This window comes from Oxyura jamaicensis, chromosome 1 (assembly GCF_011077185.1).
Source record: "Oxyura jamaicensis isolate SHBP4307 breed ruddy duck chromosome 1, BPBGC_Ojam_1.0, whole genome shotgun sequence".
In the NCBI taxonomy this organism is placed as follows: domain Eukaryota; kingdom Metazoa; phylum Chordata; class Aves; order Anseriformes; family Anatidae; genus Oxyura; species Oxyura jamaicensis.
The window spans coordinates 127,676,893-127,696,660 of NC_048893.1; the positions used below are offsets into that span (position 1 = coordinate 127,676,893).

The 19,768-nt window shown below is 41.0% G+C and overlaps 1 protein-coding gene across 3 annotated transcripts in view; it reads left to right on the forward strand.

The window, feature by feature from the left end:
* ARHGAP6 (Rho GTPase activating protein 6) overlaps positions 1–19,768 on the forward strand; it is a 317,893-nt gene that overhangs the window by 78,351 nt on the left and 219,774 nt on the right. The window contains exon 1 of one of the 3 annotated variants that reach the window (XM_035340979.1): positions 11,846–11,971. The exons of the other annotated variants lie outside the window; for them this stretch is intronic. Within the exon in view, the coding sequence (XP_035196870.1) occupies positions 11,924–11,971 (48 nt within the window). The 5' untranslated portion in view covers positions 11,846–11,923. Of the gene's footprint in view, positions 1–11,845; positions 11,972–19,768 lie in introns of those variants that run through there. 3 annotated transcript variants of the gene reach the window in all.

The following is a 19,768-nucleotide window of genomic DNA, read 5'->3' on the forward strand; positions in this document are numbered from 1 at the left end:
TACATATTGATGTTGGATGCAGCCTCTCCTTATTCTTGCCTGCGCTGGCATAGTGGAGGTGAAAAGAAGGGCAGCGGAAAGGGTTGCTTATAAGGGCTTGGAGCGTGTCTTCAGCACAGGACTTCTCTGCCAGCAGCCTGCCTGAAGGATCTGCCCAGGTAGGTGGCACTGAGGATGGCGCTGGTTGGGGTCAGCACGTGCTGGTGTGGCTTTGCCTTTGCCAGTCTCTGCAGGGGGGATTCCTCGAGCACTTGTGCTTCCCCGGGAACAGCTTAAGAGAATGGGGAAATATTTATCTGCCTTCCTAGTGGTGGCAGCCTTTTGGGCATGGATGTATGGAAATGCAGTTCTCCATGCTCTGATTCTGCAGCAAGCCAAGCTTGCTGGCTGTGAGTAGTGTGTCTCTGTCTTGCTGGGACTCTCAGCTTTGCAGTGACATACAGGAGGTTCTTGCTGACGTCTTTATTGGATTCTGGTTGCAGTCTATTTCTGCGCAGTTTTGCTCTCCTCCATCTCACAGGAATTTAGACTGAAAACCAAAATCTTGATATTGTCTTTTGCATTTTATATGTTGTGGTTCAGCTCCATTTCACTCTTTCTTGTTAGCTTCAAATTATTTAGACCAAATACTCTTAAATCATCTCTCCTGCTTCTGGTCCCTTCACTTTTCAAATATGCAGTGTTAGAAATCCCTAAAATATCATCAAAATATTTTAGGGGGTTCTTTTATTTTAACAGAGTTTGGGTCAAGAGCAATAATAAGTATCCATCTGATTAAAGTGAATTCATCCTTCCCTGCGTGTTCATACCATCTTCATAAGAATGACTTTTCTAAGTTCACTCTGTAAAATGCACAGCTTGAAATTAAGAACTGGCAAGAACTTTGGCCTCAGACATGATGGGAAAATGCTGATCCTCCCAGGGAGATGCTGATGTTACATTTTATTCTTCTCCTTCCTTTTTTTTCCTGTCATGTGAGAAACCCTGTTTGTCCTGAACTTAAAATCCCTTCCAGCTTCCAACAGAAACTTAATTATGTTGATTTGTTTGGCTTCTCAAGACCTTTTTAGGAAAACAAAATATTTGGACCCAGGTAACAGATAAGCAGTAACCGTGTTTTTAAAACACTGCATATTCAGGATAGGGTAACGGGGTAATTCTAAGACCTTTGGCAGGACAAAGGTGATAAGAGCTTTGTTTAAATGGCATCTGCTAATATTTTCCCATAGCTACTTGTAATTTTAGGACAATCGTGCCTTGTGCTTGTCTTAAATTTCGAATTGTCTTCATTGCTGTCCAGGCGGGGGGGGGGGGGGGGGGGGGGGGGGGCGATGCCTTGCAGTTTTCTGGATTGTATCAGGGTAGGTACTGGCGTTTTCACAGCTGAACTGAGCTGCCCTGGAGTGAGTTGTAGTAGAGTAAGGAAGGAGTCAGGCTGCAGAGCTTGTCTCCTTGCCAGTTTTTCGTGTTTACTTTTCATTATGATTAAATGCCTGCAAAAATAAGTCGGTGATTGAATCCAGTCCTTAATATGAAGGGACAAAATGGAACTGGGAGTAGGAAATGTCACGCCTGAATCCCTTAGCCATTAAATATCAAAGTTTTTGGTGGTGTCCCCTGCTGAACCCTTTCTCCTCCCTGGAGGCCTCTGTCTTTGAGATAAGGTTGTAGGGAGTAACCCGCTTGGAAGGTCACAGCAAAATCTTTGGTTTCCATGGAAGAAGGCAAAGTATTCTGCCACATGGGAGCAGACAGACAATGTTTGGGCTCATTTTGGGAATGAAGTGCTAGTTTTAGTGTTGTCAGGCCAAAACAGTACTGCTCTTCTGTCACGGGTCGGAGATGGTGACTCTGGTTGTGTGTCTGCCTCTCCAGTCCCAGCAGGATGCACTGGCTTAATTGCAGGACCTGTCATCCAAATATGCCCCTCTGAAAACAGCTCATCCCTGGGGCTCAGTCTGCAGCATGCTCTGTTGCTACTCTTCTCATCTCAAGCCCTTTCCCTGTTCCTTAACATAGGCAAGTATGGGTTCATCAAGTCTATCTCCAGATGTTTCAATGTCTATGTCTATGTATGCGGGAGTTATCCACCCTGGTGCCTCTTTGCAGTCAGCCCAAAGGAGAGAACAAGCACTTCATCTACCTGTTAAAGGATGAAATGAGCAGTACCCTGGAAATACCTTTATTTATTTATTTATTTATTTATTTATTTCCATAAAAGACATCAACATCACCGGATCAGGCTTGCTAAGGCCAGTCCTACCCATGTGTCAGTCCCATGAACAGGCCTTCTTAAAAATGGCAGTAAATCCAAGTGAATGTTTTGGGCTTGGCTTTTTCATGTGTGTTCCAGTAATGCCTTGTGTAAATACCACATATTTCCCATTTGATAGTTCCTAGTACTAGATTTTCTCAAGTGGGTGGATATGATAAAAGTCCACTGCCTAAAATATGCCAGGAAGCCCCCGTGCTTTCTGTAATTCCTAGGAAAAGGCTTATGGTTTCCATTTCAGGGACTGTCTTTATATGCCTTGTATTCTAGGAAAGATCATGCTTTGCCTTCAAGCAGGCAAGTATTACAGTTCTGTTTTATTCTTTAATTCAGAAATCTATTGTGCCTTTTTGTTGCCCTAACTGAGGATGTACTTCTAAGTAAATTAGAAGATCTGTATAGATGCTATCAGTGATGCTGAGTATTAAAGACCTAATTACAGATCTGTGAGATCTGTTTTGGCTGTCACTTGTTCATCCCGTCATCACCTGTCACAGTGTCTGTGCTTTTGGCCACAGCATGGGTTCTGCTGCCAATCTGTTTTTCCCATGAAGGAATTCACTCGGTAGTCCCAGATATTTATAAAGGGAGATGAGTTGTGGTGCTATCCTCTGGTTTTGTTTGGGGCTATATCCCCTGAAGCATCAGGACACCTGGCAGGAAAGGAGTTAATGCATTGGAAAGGCATCGCTGCAGACTGGTGGTGGTTTGGGGGATGGGGGGTAGGGGATGTTTGTTTTTTTCCTTTAATCTTTAGTATTGCACAAAACTCTCTCCTTGATTTAGAAACTTTAAGCTAGTCCCCTGGCTTTGGGATAATAAAACAAATTCTTCCTGTAGAGTGGCAAAAATAAATAAAGCATGTCCCTTGCTTTTGGAATATGTGCAGAACAGTCACTTTTCTTCAAGAAAATATCAACACATCTAGTCTACAGTCTGGTCAGGATTAATATTAATCATCCATTTCACCTCTCGCAGGGTTGTGCTCTGGCCTTTGTATTTAGGCCCTGTGCTTTAAATCTTCTCCATTCTGCTCCAGAGAGACACTGGTCTTTTTTTTTTTTTTTTTCTGGTGAATGTTGTGTAGACTTACTTGCCCGGTTTTCTAAGGAGTCCCACTCTGAGGGCCCTTTTCCCAGGTAGAGCCCTGTAGGATGCTGGTGCAAAGGCAAGACACCAACGTCTTTTCCTCTTTTCAGGAAAAAAAAGATAGGACCCTGAATCCATCTTGGTGTTTGGCAGTGGTGCTTCAGCTCCACTAGAAACAACATTCGATGAGCACAGAATGATGGGGAAGCACGAACACTACAACACCGCCATATCTTTGAGGAATCTTTGATAGGGAATCATATCTTTGAGGAACTTTCACTGTAACAAATTTTCTTAAAACAAACAAACAAAAACCAAAAACCAAACAACCAACCAGAAAAAAGGGGGTATCAGGTCATGTCCTTGCATTTTTAGGAATCAAAAAGTTGGCTGGTTTAAGAGCAGCTCTTTCATCATTTTGTAACTTAGAAGTTTGGTCACTTAGGAGAAGAACTTCATCACTAAACAGATATTGATGTTAATGATGGCAGGATGCTGGCAAGAAAATTACCAAACGTTAAACTCATGGGCTAAATGTGATTAAATCTCCTTGATCCATGGAGGAAGTCTAGTTTAGATTGCTGCTAAGTACTTTTACTTATTAGTATGGAAGTAGATCTTTCGTGTGTATGTGTGGGTGTTTTTGTTAAACTGAGACGCTGAAAGGATACGAGAGGGACACAGCTGGAATTTTTCCAGGCTTAGACTCACCCTTTTCTTTTTGCAAAGATTATGGATGAGACTTGAAAGCACACATTTATCATATAATCACAGTGGAAAATAATTCAAGACCTCTTGCTATCACCCCTTTACTTTACCATGTTAGTTTGCAGAATCTATTCTCAAGAGCTGATACTAATTTTAACTCTGAGTTCTGGTGACAAACAAGCCAATGCTAAAATTGTACTCTTTGTAGCAGATTTCTGGTATCCCTTATGTTTACAGGTGACCTATCATGACAGTCTCTAAGTTTCTGAAACCAAGGAAAACTTTTTCTCACACAGAATTTATCACATTTTAAAATCTTGCAGCTTCCACTGCCATCAAGAAGAGAGAGAGGAAGCTTGAATGTAAACACTGATTTGCTCATGGAAAATATAAAAGCATGTGAGGTCATCTGGGAGAAGAATAATCTCCCAAATGATCTCATACTAGAAGGACCCATCTATTAAGTTCAAGCTTGGTTTCATGCTGGAAACATTGCGTAAGAAACAGATGCACTTTTTTAGCAGATTATCTATCATAGTTTCCATAGTGCGTATGATTCCAGTGGGAACTGTGAGCCAAACATCAAAGGATAAATTGCTTAAGAGTTTATTGCCCCCATAAATCTTTGAATATGAGATGTGTATACCAAAGAACCATTAGCTGTTGTGGTGATAAGTAGTTTCTCCCTGGTGTGAGGGTCCCAGTGTTTTATCTGGGGCATGGACCGTGCCTGTAAGGATTGGCTTGAAAATGGCCTTTTTCTTCCAATAAAGTCCCCTCTTTGGTTAGCTGATGTGACAGCTTTTACCCTATTCTTGCAAGAATCAAATGCCATGCTTAAAAGGAATGTGGTGCTCTGCATCTTTAAGCATTTCACCTTCTCTTGAACCTCACCACAAGCTGGCTATTTGTGTTATTTTCAGAATACCTATGGAGTTTGCATAGGAATAGGAAGTCTTTAAACGAGGGCACTCTTCAGTGAACTCTTTGTACAGGGTAGCTCCTGGCTAAAACAGCATCATTTGGATTTATTGCAGTCATTCTGCTCAGAGAGGGGGTAGCCACAATGTCCCATCATATTTGGTGGAAGGCGTCTTGTCTGCAACCTAATATGAAACCTTGAGGTCTTGTTTTGCATGCTGAAGGGACCATGGTTTTGCTAGATGAGGGGACCACTGTGTCCTCTCAGATCAGTTTGTCCTGTCCTATGAAGACAGGCTGATTCCCATGAACACAGGCTGAGGGGGTTGGTGTTGTTCAGCCTGGAGGAGAGAAGGCTCTGGGGAGGCCTTACAGTGGCCTGCCAGTGCCTAAAGGGGGCCTACAGGAAAGCTGGGGAGGGACTCTTGGTCAGGGAGTGTAGTGATAGGACAAGGGGGAATGGCTTTAAACTAAAAAAGGGTAGATTTAGAATAGGTATTAGGAAGAAATTATTTACTCAGAAGGTGGTGAGGCCCTGGCACAGGCTACCCAGAGAAGCTGTGGATGCCCCATCCCTGGAGGTGTTCAAGGCCAGGTTGGATGGGGCTTTGGGCAGCCTGGTCTGGTGGGAGGTGTCCCTGCCCATGGCAAGAGTGTTGGACTTAGATGGTCTTTAAAGTCCCTTAAACCCAAACCATTCCATGATTTTATGTTTCTGTGATTCTAACAAAGGATTTTGTAAGTGACTTTGTCTGTGGCATCTATAGCAAATGTAGCTGCAGGAGACTTACTGTCCAGAGAACAAGGTACAGCACCGTATCTACTACTCAGTGGAGGCAGGCAGGAACATACAATACCTGTAATATGTTTTGAAGACTTCAGTTTCTGGTACTGATCAGTGAAACATTTCAATTGTTTTGTCTGAAGTGCCTAAAAGTATTTTTGGTTATTTGCACCTTCCAAGAGCAACATGTGTGTAGTAGAACACAAATGTGATGGGAGATTGAATGAGGTTGTTACCTTCTCATCTGCACTGTCGAGGCTGTTCCCTGGTCAGGTATGGTTTCCTGCATTCCTGCTGCAGTCACATGTGGTTTCAGAAGATGACTGAAGAGGGAAGGTGGCTTCAACTACATAGGCTAAGCTAAGAGTTTCATTAGTCCAAGAAACTCAAGCAGAATCCGATTCTGACCATCTTACTTTTAACAAGGTTGTTAAAGATTGAGATGAGATCATAAGGCCTTCCTCCATGCACTGGTCTTCTATGGATGTGTCCACATTTGGGGTGACTGTGAAAAAAGAAAATATTTAACAAAATGAGTGAGGGAGAAGGGCAATTGCAGTAAGAAAAGGGAGTCCATGAAAATACTGCTAGTTAGAGCACGGTATTTATACATGCTCTTGCTGTTCAGAACAGAGGTACTAAATTTTAGGTATCTAAGAAGAAAACTTCCAATGATACAGGTCAAAAGACATGATAAGGAAGTTTGCTATATATATCCTACAGATAACATTGAGCAGTTCTGCCTTCATTTAGAAAAGTGCAAAGAGGAAAATCTTGCTCTGAGAGAGCCGCAAAATGCATCTTTATAAATAATGATCAGAACTGATGTTTGAGTAGGAAATGAACATTTTCTTGAAATGGATATACTTTATAAGATAAAAGCTTCATAAAAAGGGCATTTTGTGCTGAAGAATTGCAGATCTCTGGGGTACTTCTCCATGTTTTTTTATCCATTTCACAAAATGACAAGCTGAAGGGGTTGAAAAGTCAAGACTGTTTATAGAGTCCTTGAAAATCATCACAGGTGGGTAATTTCTAAAAATAGCATTGCAAGGCACTGAAATGCTACATCACTTCAACAAAAAGAGGCTTGAGAAAGGAAAGATGATCCTTAAAATCATTGCAGACTCATCCCTTATAGTGCCTGAATCCTTGAGAAATGTACTTCACTTTTAAGTAATAATATCCTAAAATGATTGTTATTTACAAAGGATCCTGCTGGTGATGGACAGACAGAGAGTGCTCTCACTGTCTTCATTCTCTGGGTCAGACCTTTGTAAATCCAGAGTCCCCAGCCTCTGTACTTTTTCTTAGCACATGATATGACCTAATGCTTGTTTCCTGCCCCCCAGACAGTTCCTATGACAGCTGTTGGAGAAAATCCTTTTGGAGTCTGAAGCAATTTGCTTTTCAAACAGCCGTGTTTTGAAGCCGTCCTCCTGTTGGGATCCTTTCGGTAGGGCACTGACCTTGGTGTGTGTATAGGGGGACATACTTTTTGGAGAGATCACAGCCCGAGCAGCACAGATCAGACCGATTTGGCCATTGTCACAGGGTGTCTCTCCAGCGCACCCGGTGGATTTATGCACTGACTCACGTTGCTGTTCCCTGCTGCTGTGCCAGCTGTGGGCTGTTGTGGGTGCAGGATGTGGGAGCTGGGAGCTTTTCCTGCTGGCTGGAGAATGCCACAGAAGTGCTTCTTCTGCCTTTGCTCGAGATTCAGCTTCTCCATGTGATTTTTTCTCACTTAGAAAATGAGGACATCGTTAGCCAGAAAGGTGAGAGAGGTCAGCTGCCATCCTGAATGAATGCTGCTGCTTTATGCTTTCTTACAGAGATATTCAGAAGTTACTTGTGGGGCAAAAGATGTTCTGAGGGTAAAAGAACCAACATTAATACTAATTCCTCCTTTGCTTTTGGAATTTTGGTGGTGGGGCACGGTCTTATTTTCTGGACTGTGTCCAAGCAGGGTAAGAGGCACAAAGCTGACTGCATGGGTCTTGAAGGAAAAGTGTTAGTGTGTTGTCTAAAACGTAGGGCGGAAAAGCCAGTAAGTGGCATAGCAAAAAGGACACTTAGGGTTACAGAGCTTCACATTCGCAGATATGCCTGGGGAGATCCTTCATTCTCTCAGTCCCTGTGCCAGAAAATCCCTCTGGCTGGTGCTGTCCATTCAGCATTACCAGACTGATGGCTCTTGTTATCCCACTGGATATGGGGGTAGGAACAAGTGGTAACGGAAAGGTTTGGGCATTAGTGGTTGTGATGGCAAGAGACTTTGTCACTGCATAGCCAATGAAACCATTCTGGTTTGTACGTGGTTTGGTGGAGGAACTGGTAGTATTTCAAACTGAGGAGAAATGTTGTAGTCAAATAATGAACTTTTTGAGGGGGTTAGAAGTAAGCAGTGAGTTTCCTACAAAGAACAGGAAAAAGAAGAACAAAAGGACCATTAAAGAAATGTGTAAAAATCAGAGAAAACAGACAATAGTAAAAAGAATTTTAAAAGTCCAGCTTAGTAAAACAAGTGAATGTATTTGCTCTGCAGTGGTGGCAGACCACAGAATCAAAAGTGATCAAATGAAAAATATTCTTCAGCTTTCAGTGATGTCCACTGAGGGAAATAGAACTAATGGAAGTTAGGCTTGGAAGAGGAAAATAGGACAACAGGAGGGCAGCTCAACTGAGTGATTCAGAGGGTGTTTCTCTGATTATTACCATGTTCTTAAATGGTACATGGAGCTGTAGATCTGGCAAAAATTATTTTTAATGAAAGTCAAGACAGTCAAGTTGGTGACTATCCCTAGAACAACACAAGGCAGGAAATGTGGCACCCAAATTTGATAACAGAACAATATGGTCTAGGCAATATGGATTCATCAGCTGAGCTTCTGTATGATCTGAAGACTTTGATCATGTACTGAAGGAAAGACTAATTAAAAACATAGAAGGAGATGGAAAATAATCTAATGCTTTTATTTGAAAGGAGCTCATTTTCTACAATGGGGAAAATGAATAGATTTGTTCTTTATTTCCATATTGACTTGAAAATCCTAGGAACTGTAGGAGATTGTTATGCTGTATCTCCATAACCACAGTAGGCAGCATGTCTGTCTGTACCGGCATTAATGGGAATTATGTGCTGGGCAAGAGGTCAGTCTTATATACTAAGCCAGGCGTCTGTCATGGTCCAAAATTAATTAACTTTTTTTATTAATGACTTGGAAAGTGGAGTAGAGACTAAGTTTATTCACTGTGAAGCCATTGCCAAACTGAGATAGGAATTGCTTTGTAAACATTGAAGGATGGGATTAAAATTAATTTGTTTTGAACAGATAGGTCTGAAATAAGATACAAGTCAAGTGCAAAATACTGTATTTGGTTATCAGCTAATCCCCACAATAGGGATGTGTTGTTATGCAGCAGTTCTGCAGAGGAAGATGCAGTGATTATTGTTGACTCAGATTTAATCCTTGATTCAGTGTCGTGTGTTATATGGGAAGCAAAAACCATGCCAGTGTGTATAAACAGGAGTGCTGCATACAAGACTTGCAAAGTAGTCTGCCTGCTCCACTTAGCTCTGCTGAGGCTTTAGGAAAAGTACCGTGTCCATTTTTGGGCATCTCTCATAAGGAGCAATGTGGGCTGTTTTTGGATAATCCAGGAAAACATCAACGATGATCAACCAGAAGTTCACAGACTGCAATGTATAAAAAATGTCTGAAAGAACTGGGATTGTTTAATTTACAGAAAAGAAGATGCAGGAGAGATGCTCCAAATTTGATAAGCATGTCCACAGGCAAAGAGTCAATATAATACTCCTAGTCCACAGCAAAGACCAAAAAAATAAATTAAAAAAAAAAAAAATAGAGTGAAAGGGAGACAGGTTAAGCATCAGGATTTCCCTGACAATAAGGATAATGAAGCAGTGAACTAGATTGCCTAGTCTGTATTTCTCAGCTTTGTTAGGTAGCCATCCCTGGAAGAGCTCAGCTGTCACTGATCCTGGCTGTCAGGATTTTCCAACTATGCCTTCTGTGAGTCGTAAGCTCTCCTACAGCTGAGCACAGAGGTTCACACATTGGATACAAAACAAGTGGAGAAGGTGGCTCTGAGTTGTTCTAGAAGGAGGACTAGCATGGAGATGGACAATTGCTAGAGAGTCTGGTAGTGATGTATTCTACTAAGTGGGATACATCTCCTGTATATTCTAACTGACCCAAAAAGATGTGATGGGATTTGCTATACACTGGCAAGAAAAAAAATCTAAAAATGTATGAAGTGCTCTGTTGCCAGTCTACTTTACATACAAAATGCTCAGAAAATACCATGATTAACAGCAGTGCAAATTCTCTGGTGTGTACACAGCCCGTGTATCTGGAGACGCGAGAGTACTGCAGGATTATTTGCAAATCCCTCATGTGAGGAAAAGGCAACTCAGAATGACTGGCCTGAGTGCTTCTTAAATCCAGCCTTTCTTGGAGATGACAAGAAGTATGCTACTTGGACAAAACCACGCAGTTACAACTGCAGATGAATTACTTCAACAAGACATTTTTTTTCCTGCTAGCTAATTCGTACATCATGTGGCCCATGGAGCTGAAAATTGCTCATTCTGTACATTCATTAAAATAATGAGCAACATCTTTGCAAGCATGGTGGGTGGAGTTGTTTGCATTGGTGTGGCGAGGAGCGTGCTCTGGCACCCGTGGTGCAGCACAGCCTGGACACAGGTTCTGGTCTATGCTGATGGGAGGGAGATGTGGGGAGGAGAAACCTTCTTGGCATTGACTGCTAGGCACAGGGACAAGTCCTTCAGTTGGCATTGCTTCTCTGATATGGTTGTCTGACATGGTAAGAAGCAAGAAGACGTATGTTGGCCAAACCAACATGCAAATACGTGTACAGAAATGAACCTATACACTTAGAAAGTACCTTCGTACAGTCTGATGGAAAACCCAGTTGAGTTACAGAGACTCATTTGACCTACATAGCTGCCATTTACGCTTTTCCACCTGTTATTTTTTTTTCCAGATCTCTAAAATAAGTTTTTTTTTTTGTTGTTGTTGTTGTTGTTTTGTTTTTTAATGGACTGCAAAAAGAGAACAGTTAGATTTTCTTTCTTTCATTTCTCTCTCTCTCTCTTTTTGCATTAATCTGTATTACTTGATAAAGCTGGGCTAGGATGGGACTGGATGAATTGTTAAATTAGCAAAGCTGAGAAGATGGTAGCTTTAGGTGAGAGGGGCTGAATGAACTGTTGCAAATATAGCAAAAGGGTAAACTGGATTTGGCAACAATAGAAAAATTCCTGTATCCTTACGGTCACTTTTGAATAACCATTAATCATATGAAAATAACTCTGTCCTTGGTGGCATAGAGAAAATCTGTAACTTTCTGGTATTGAAAGAAACTTCATTACTGAAGAAATTGCATTCCTCCTATTCCAGCCTCCTCTTAGAGGACAAAGACCACAATTTATAGAAAGTAGTCCACGGTTGAATAGAAAAAAAATATCCCCAAGTCTGTGCAAATGACAAAAATAGGTTAGATGTGGCTGCTAAATGGCAATGAAAGGAGAAGGAATGATTTTACTCTTGCTTCTGTGGGGAGGTTGTAAATACAAGTGTGAGGGAAAGTCAAATTTGTGTCTTTGATCAAGTTCTTGCCTGAAATGTATGCGCTCGTAGAGAGAATACCAGAGTACAGGAAGCCGTGGGTAGACAGCTTCATACCATGAACTCATTCTGCAGAGAAAACTCTCTTTTACTAAATGTTTACATTAATTCAGCGGTGTAGAAATCCACTGTGCATTGTGTCTTGAGCTTCCATGTGCACATGCACAGGGCTGAGCGTGGGCAGCCCTGCATGTCATGCATGCAGACGGGGGGCCGGGCAGAAATGGGTGGCTGCACATCGTTGGCGGGGAGCCAGCTTGGGCACACTCAGGCCTGTCAGTCTGAGCTAGAAACTCTTTCAAATGTTTATTTATTTATTTATTTATTTATTTATTTATTTTTGATTATTTTATTTTATTTTTTTATTTTATTTTATTTTATTTTTATTTTTATTTTTTTTTCTGTAGTAAATGCACAAGAAACAAGGTGCTGTACAACATAAGAAGTGCTAGCCAAAGGAAGGAAGGAGGGATGGAGATTTTATTCTCATTACTTGAAGAGGACACTACTGAAGACACAGTATGGTTGCTACCCCAGGGATATTTTATTTTGGGCAGGGAGGGAAATAGGAAAGTTTGGGCTTTGTTTTCGTTTTCTGGAAGGCTCAGTCTGGGCAGACTCCTCTATGCACATACTCGTGGTTGTGAAGACATTCAAGCCCAGTGTAAGACCTGGAGCAAAAAGCAAAAATAACACAACGAAACTTTGCAAAAAAATACTTGTGATATGCCCAAAGTGTAAGTGTATGCCCTATCAAAAGTGTGTGCTAGATCTTCAGGGATGAAAGTCTAATGTGAGTTAGGTCTGCTATGTGCACATGAAGACTGTCTGTTTGAGGGATTATCAACAGTGTTTCTGGGTGAAAGAGTGGAGAAAGCCGGAGTGGTAGCATTGAGAAGGATGGGATAACAAAACAAAGAGAAAGGGGTCATGACCTAAGCATTATGATCAAATGGAGTTAAAATGCAGCTCAAAAATCAGAACTCTTGTCAGTAAGGTATCTAACCCTTTACCTGCCAATATTTATATATGTGTTTTAATGCATGACTCTAGATTCATTTCTTTATTTCTGACCTCCAGCTTTTTAACATTGTAAAGGTTGAAAAAAGAGAGACTGTTGAATGTTATTCCTGTTCCCCATGTATTTCCTAGTGGTGATGAGTTGCTGTCTGAACTGTGACAGCAAGTATTTCTTACCATCTGTGTGGGCATACCAACTACATCCTTTCAGTCAACTGAGATGTAATTTGGGCTTGTGTCTTCTTTCCCCAGTCCCCGCACTTTGGCTTTACTGGAAGGAAATGGGCAGATTCATAGTACCATGGTACTTGGTACATGGATGGAAAAAGAAGTGTCAATTTGGTGGTGGGATTTGTGAGATGGTGTGCAGAGCCCAGGTGTCCTGTTCATGTGTAGTAAAGACCAAATAACTTTCCCCTCTCCTGCATCCTGCATCCACTCTCATGTGGTTTTTGTTTTGTTTTGCCTTTTTTTTTTTTTTTTTGGTGATACTTCATTGAGGTAGTAAGCATGTGTTTCACTTCATTGGAATTGCTTAGGCATTTAAACAGACTAATTTTTACTAGAGATCAAATGCTCTTTTAGACCTGCAAGTTGTGTTATTTAATACGTAATTTTATTTTGTATTTCTCTCTGCTTCAGAGATAGTGATCATGTGTTTTTAATACATTAATGTTTCTTTAATAATTATTTGCAGAGATATGTGATTCAACATCGCCAAAATCAATAGCTTGAATTAAACTGTAAGATAGTAGTTTTACAACAGTCTTCATTCTGAAACTATCAGAGGAGATGATTATCTAGCAAAAAAAAAAAAAAAGTGACAGTTTTTCATGTCAGCAGACTGGTTTGGATGTTTGCGTCGGGAAATAAGTTTAATTCTATCGATTCAGATCGATAAAGTACGTGAGACCTTAACTTCACAGTGACAACTTTCCCGTAGACCAATGTTGCAGCTCTAGGTAGTAATGCCACCCAGTGGAGGAAAGGAGTATGTGAAGCTACCAACAGGAAAAAAAAATCTATTAAAAGAAGTCAAAACACTGATTTTCTGAAGAAATTAATATTTTACCACTTTTCTGTATTCAGTAATTGTCTTGCTGTTTTCTTATTTCTTTTTAAAAACGATATCTTACATTTTATTTTCTCCTCTAGTCATTTTGCTTCCTTGCTGTTATTAAACTTATATCTGTATTTTAATATCACATAAAAATTGTACAGAGAATGCAGTTCATGTTATGTATGAGATTGCATTATTTCAAACATAATTTTATCTCTGGACAGAGTAAAAATTAAGGCAACTCAATCTTTTATGAATCAGGTGTTTGAAAAAAAATAAGATAAATCAAAATGTTTTTTTCTTATATTGAAATGTTTTCTTATCTACTTAATAATTTCTGATATACAAAAGAGAAAATGCGATGTGTTGAAAATTTTAAATTCAATTTTACTATTAATGGTATATTTTTTCCCAGGAGAAAATGCTCAGTTCACAAATTCCTGTGTACTTAAACTCCAGAAAATGGTTTCTGGAGGAAAACTAGAAATATGTGAGATTTATTTATTTATTTATTTTCTGGTGAGTCCTAAATGCACATTTTTGGGACCTTGAGATCTAATCCATAGTGAATTTGTCCTAGAATCACTGATAAAATATAAGTATGAACTTAACAGTCAGGTATGTTTCGTTAGACACAGTCACACAGTAGACCACCCGCCCTGAAATTCTTGGGAAGCCCTTGGGTTAATGTTGTTAACTAGGGAAGAAGTTTGGCAAGTTGCATATTTCTTTGAATACATTTGTGCTGGTATTGCAGCCTACAGAGATGCACAGCACTCTGCTTGTTGCCTGCTAACTTTGTGTTACTTGGGCATTACTGGATAGTACTGAGCATTATTTGGTACTGCAAAGGCTGCTGAGGCTGCAGGGGCATGCTGGGGTTTGCTGCATGCTGGTCACTGGAAGCAACGAAGGCACCTGTGAAGGAGCATGGGTGTGTGGAAGGGAGCACCTGGATTTAATAACTTCAGTTCATCCTTCACCATTTCCTCTGTCTGTAATGAATGAACTGAAGCAGAGCATTGACTGATGCTCTGCTTTTAACTGATGTCAAAATGGAGCCTGTGTCCACTCTCAGGTCTCATGGTGAGAGTTTGTTCAGATCTGCTCACGAGCTGCTGAGAAACAAGTTATTTTTTCAAGTAATTGATTGCTTGGCAGGTGGAAAGAGATCAAATTACTTGCACTTGCATTATTTGGCAATCTTACTGTTTCTGTTGTGTTGCGAGGGCGACAGCATCCATCGTGGTTCACAGCCACACCGTGGTTAGTCAGAGGCTGGCCTGCATCAGCACCAGCCAGATTTTGGAAAACGGAATCCTCCCAGACAAGCTGAAGCCTTTGTCACCCCAGCCAACTGGTGCTGAAGGGCCACTACTCGATGCCTGTGCATATTAGACTAATTTGGAGCTATAGCTGCAGGCACGTGAAATACAACCTGACAGTGTGTGAGTGTTTCACCAGTGCCTCTGCTACAGTTTGGATTTTCCTATCGCTGTTTTCCCATGTCTCCAGTTTGATGTTTTCATCCCCACCCCAGGTCTGTGGTCCCTCCTGGCATGGGTGGTGGGGAACAGCGTGGGGACAGCGAGAGGCTGCCCCACCATGGGCAGCAGGCACGGGCATGGACAGAAGAAAGCCAGCATAGGCTTCAGTGGGCTTCCTTGCTTTGTAGCTGCTGTTTCAGCTAGAAAACCTGTTTGTGACCAAAACCTCAGCCCAGTTATTTTTTGGGGGTCCTCTAATCAAAAGCTCTTTCAGCTTTTTTCAGCTCCTTGCGTTCCATTCCTTGTATTTTTTTTCATATCACCTGTGCCGTCAGAGTCATGCTGTAGCCTCCAGCTTTGCTTGTAAAGCAAAGCCTTCCCTAAAGTTAGCAGGTGTATGTGACCTTTTTATTATTATTATTATTATTTTTAACAAAGAAATTGTTATATGTTGTGTTTTACATATGGGAATAGGGAGAGAAGGGATTGATTGGGAGTTAGAAAAGTACACTGTTTTCCTGAGCGGGTTGTCAGGCCTCCATACTGATTGCTTTTTGTGGTAGAAGAATGACTAATATATATATATATTTTGAAATGATTCATTTAAAAGAGCTCTGCTGAGTGATTTTCTTTATTTCCTGTGTGTTCGTACATGGCATTTCGTTGTGACTCTGAAAGGAACAGCAAGATATGATTAGAGCATGTACTGATGGAGATGTATTGATGTTAAACGAGCAAAAAGCTGAGGTCTGTGAGTCAGGCAGCGAGTCTTTTGCAGCATGTTTGCTGCAGAACATGCAGCATTGGTTTTGAAATGTTTGTTTCATCAGTGTGGAAGCTGGATTCCTCAGAAAGCCAATGATATACATATTAACCATACCAGACTCAGATTAGGAGAATATGTGTATGCAGCTACGTAAAATAAAAGGAAATGTCATTCTTGTTTGTTTATGTACAAGTATATACAAGTTTATGCGTATTTAACCATAGCAGAGCTACCCTGGTTGCTGCACGGGACATCTGTGATGCAACGAGTGTCAGTGATTCACTGATACAGAACATGGACGTGTGTGATGACTCATTTCTTCCCTCCCGCTTTCTTATTCCACTAATCTGAAGAAAAGCTTAACAACTTGTACCAGAATTTAACGAACCATAAATACAAGCTCTAACAGTATGACAGTGAGATGTATTTGATTGTGGATTGTTTCCCGTAAGATTCCCTTAAGAGAAATAAGATTATATATTTTTTTCCTGCAGATAAAGAAAAATGAACTAGACAAAACACTTGAGAATTGCTGCAGAGATGAAGATTGCAGCAATGTCCATTTCTGATACGCAACTACAGCAAAGCTTGCTAGTTTGGGGGGAAAAAGATAAAATGAAGAGAGCCATGCTCTTCAAAACTTTGAAAAAAAAAAAAAAAGCCTTCAAAAATTTCTCCCATTTACAGATACAAACAGAAATTTTCACTTGACCACCTCTGAGTTTTCCCATAAAACTGGAAATAAATAAATAGATTATTCTGGAAGAAAAAAAGTAAAATGTATTGGATTTTTTTCGTTAAGAATGAAAAAGCTGGGCATCTGCTATGCTGGTTAATGTAGTATCTGCTTTAGTAAAAGGTTTATGTGAGCTATACCCGCTACAAAGGTTTAGATTTTTCTGTCGGAATTTTCCCTTCCCCTTTGATGTCTCTGACTAAAAATGATTGATTTTTGCTTATCTTGCTGTTTGATGTCAGTTGTGATTCAGCTTTTCAGGAGGGAAGAGCTGTATTTCAAAGACCACATGAGGGAGTTTTGTGCTGTGTATCTGGCTGCAGGCAGATCTCTTGCTAATATGGGACACTTCAGCTTCTTGGTTTTACCTCGTTAAAGGAAAACAGTTTCTTCTGCAGTTCTCAACTTCTCTCCAGACGGAAGGAGTCTCTCATTAGCTCAAGGCTTTTTTCAGTGGGTAGTATTTGGAATTTATTGCTTAATAACGGCAGATGCTGAGTGCTGGCACACAGGCATCCCACCCTGTGCCCTGTACACCCTTGGACTGTGTGCTCTGTGAGAGGCTGAGTGGGGGGAAAGCAGGCACGGTTGTTTTATTTACTTTCTGCTTTCCTCTTTTCCCACCTGTGTAAGTGCAAGTTTGGTTAGATCTTATCTGCCATTATATCACAGTAACTCTAGTTCATGTTACAGTGTCTTCCACGTCAGAAGTGTTTGACAAACCCTGCTTATTTTGCATTTTAGATTTCAGAGCATCACCCTTTCTGCTTTACAGAGGGGTGCTTCGCTTTAAGGCTTGCATGTACAAATTCCTTGCAGTTGCATGGACAGGCAGCTGCTGCACACTGCTAGGGATCCTCTGAAGGCCTGTACTTTTCAAGCATTAAAACAAGGTCTCTGGGGTGGATGCTGCCAGAGCAAGACTTTCAGCAATTCATCCACTACCTACTGTTCCCTTGAGGAACTGGAAGCTATTTTTTTGAGGAAATAATACCACACATTTAAAGAGCAATTTGAAGAACCCCACAGAGAGCATGGCAGTCACTTACCGGTCACTCCAGAGAGGAAAATTACACGTTTGAGAGGATGTTACAGGAGACTTGCAAGGAGCAACCCACTGCTTGGGGAGCAATGTCATCTCTCCCTGAAGTGTGATTCAACAGGTGTATTTCAGCTACTTTTCCTAGCTACAGATGGCCTAGCACTGTGCTGGGTAGAGTGAAGTACCTCTCTAGTATGGCTTTTAGCCCCCTACTACCAGCTTTTCCCATTTTCCCAAGTGGCCTCTATGCCAGAGATGGAAATATTTTATATATATATATATCCCCTCTACAGTATCTCATCCATGCATTCACTCTTTCATAAAACTCCAGAGGTCATAATTCAAAGGCAGCAAGGAGTTGAAAATACTGACTTGCTTAAGGCAGATGTGTGCGATGATCATACAGAGCTCTGTCAGCTGGGCAGCGCACTTGAGTTTGGTCAGTGGGAGTAAGTGAAAAAGAGTTAAGGTGAAGAAAGCATGCTGTCTGACAAGAGAAGTAAATGATCAAGTAACTCTCTCAGCACTCCCTAAATAGCTTCAAATAGTTCCAGGAAACATTTGTTTCAACCGAATGGAGAGATGTGAAATTAGACTTGAGAAGAATTAGCTTCTTGGAGCAGTCTCAGTGGAGCAAATGATAACATGTGGTTTTATACGGCGATAGGATTAAAACATATGAGGAATGCAGCTGCTGGGTCGTACCTCTTATTATAACAGCACTACACTCTGGTGCCCTGCGAAACATGGTAAACACTCTGTGTTGGAATATCCATTGCCATCAGCCAACATGCAAATTGTTTCCACCATACGCAGCCCCAGAGGAGATAGTCTTCCATGCTGTGACTTGCATCTCTTCTTCCTAAGTTTAAAAATTTCCATTTTTTTATGGAGCAAATGCTTGTGTTTTGTGGAATTGGCAAGTGCATTTTTAACTGTATGCCCAAACAACTTTTTATAGTTCTGGTCAATCTGCAAATGACAATATGCCAGCCTTCTCCATTTCTTACAGCTAACTTGCTCGTTTCCATTTTTCTTTTTTCTCCACACACACAAAACATTTCCTCTCTAACAAATTGTTTCCTAGCCACAACCACCTTTGCCATTCAAGTGGCAATACTAACTTGTGGGTTGAACCAGATGACCTTAAGGTCCCTTCCAACCCAAACCATTCAGTGATTCTCATGTATCTGTGACCTGTGTCCTTGACAAATTGCACTTTTTCCTCCCAGAGCTAGCCTCTATAACTGCCCAAAATTTCTGGAGCCTCTTCAGTTTCTGCTCACACATATTGTCCAGGATTTTGTTTTTTAGATGTTGGGCATATTACTGCAGACACTTCCCCTCTAACAAACAGAAAGGTGGGAAGCATGGCCCTGTCATCTATCTAACTGATGATCTTCCCAAACCACACAGCTGTACAACTTCTCTAGATTCAGTTGCTTCTTTCCATTAGCCAAGCTTTCAGCAGAAGGCTCCATAACCTGGAACGCTGAGTGTAAGTTAGGTCTCTGGGTATGAGAAGGATTTTAACCTTCTGCCAAGCTTTTTCACAAGATACAGCAGTTATTGCCTTGCAGTGAGTCAAATACACCTGACAGTGCTGCTGATGAATTTATCAACACAACCTGGAGAGCTGCTGGCTGCAGGGATAAATCCCTTCCAGCTGGGGTTTGCATGGTACTTCTTGTGCTGAGTAGTGTTCTCAGCTTAGATTTCTGCTACAGACCATTGGTGTGAGTACCAGGACAACTTATAAGAACATTGTTTTTGTCATCCTCCAGTGCCACTGTCATTGCTGGTCTTCCCAGTTTTCCATCACTGTGCAGTCCTGCTGGTCGCTCTACTGAGTTAAGGGCCACCTTGACTATATTCTGCTAAAGTCCTGGCTAGATACTTCCTTCTGGTTGTTACAAACCATATCACAGCAGTAGCAACATCCCCAAGAAATGCTATATAGACATGCATGTAGTTATGGAAATTTTTGAGTGAATCTTATAATGATACCTGATAATGATATAATGAGTGTTGCTTCACAGTAATTTCTGTTTATTTCTGCCCTTTGCAGGAATATGTCTTTGTCTTACATTGGGTAAGATGTTGGGTAAAAAATACTGTTCTGAAGCTACCTGGGAGGTGCAGGAATATTGGGCAGAAAAATTTATCGTGAATGAAAAAGGTTTATTTATTTATTTATTTATTTTG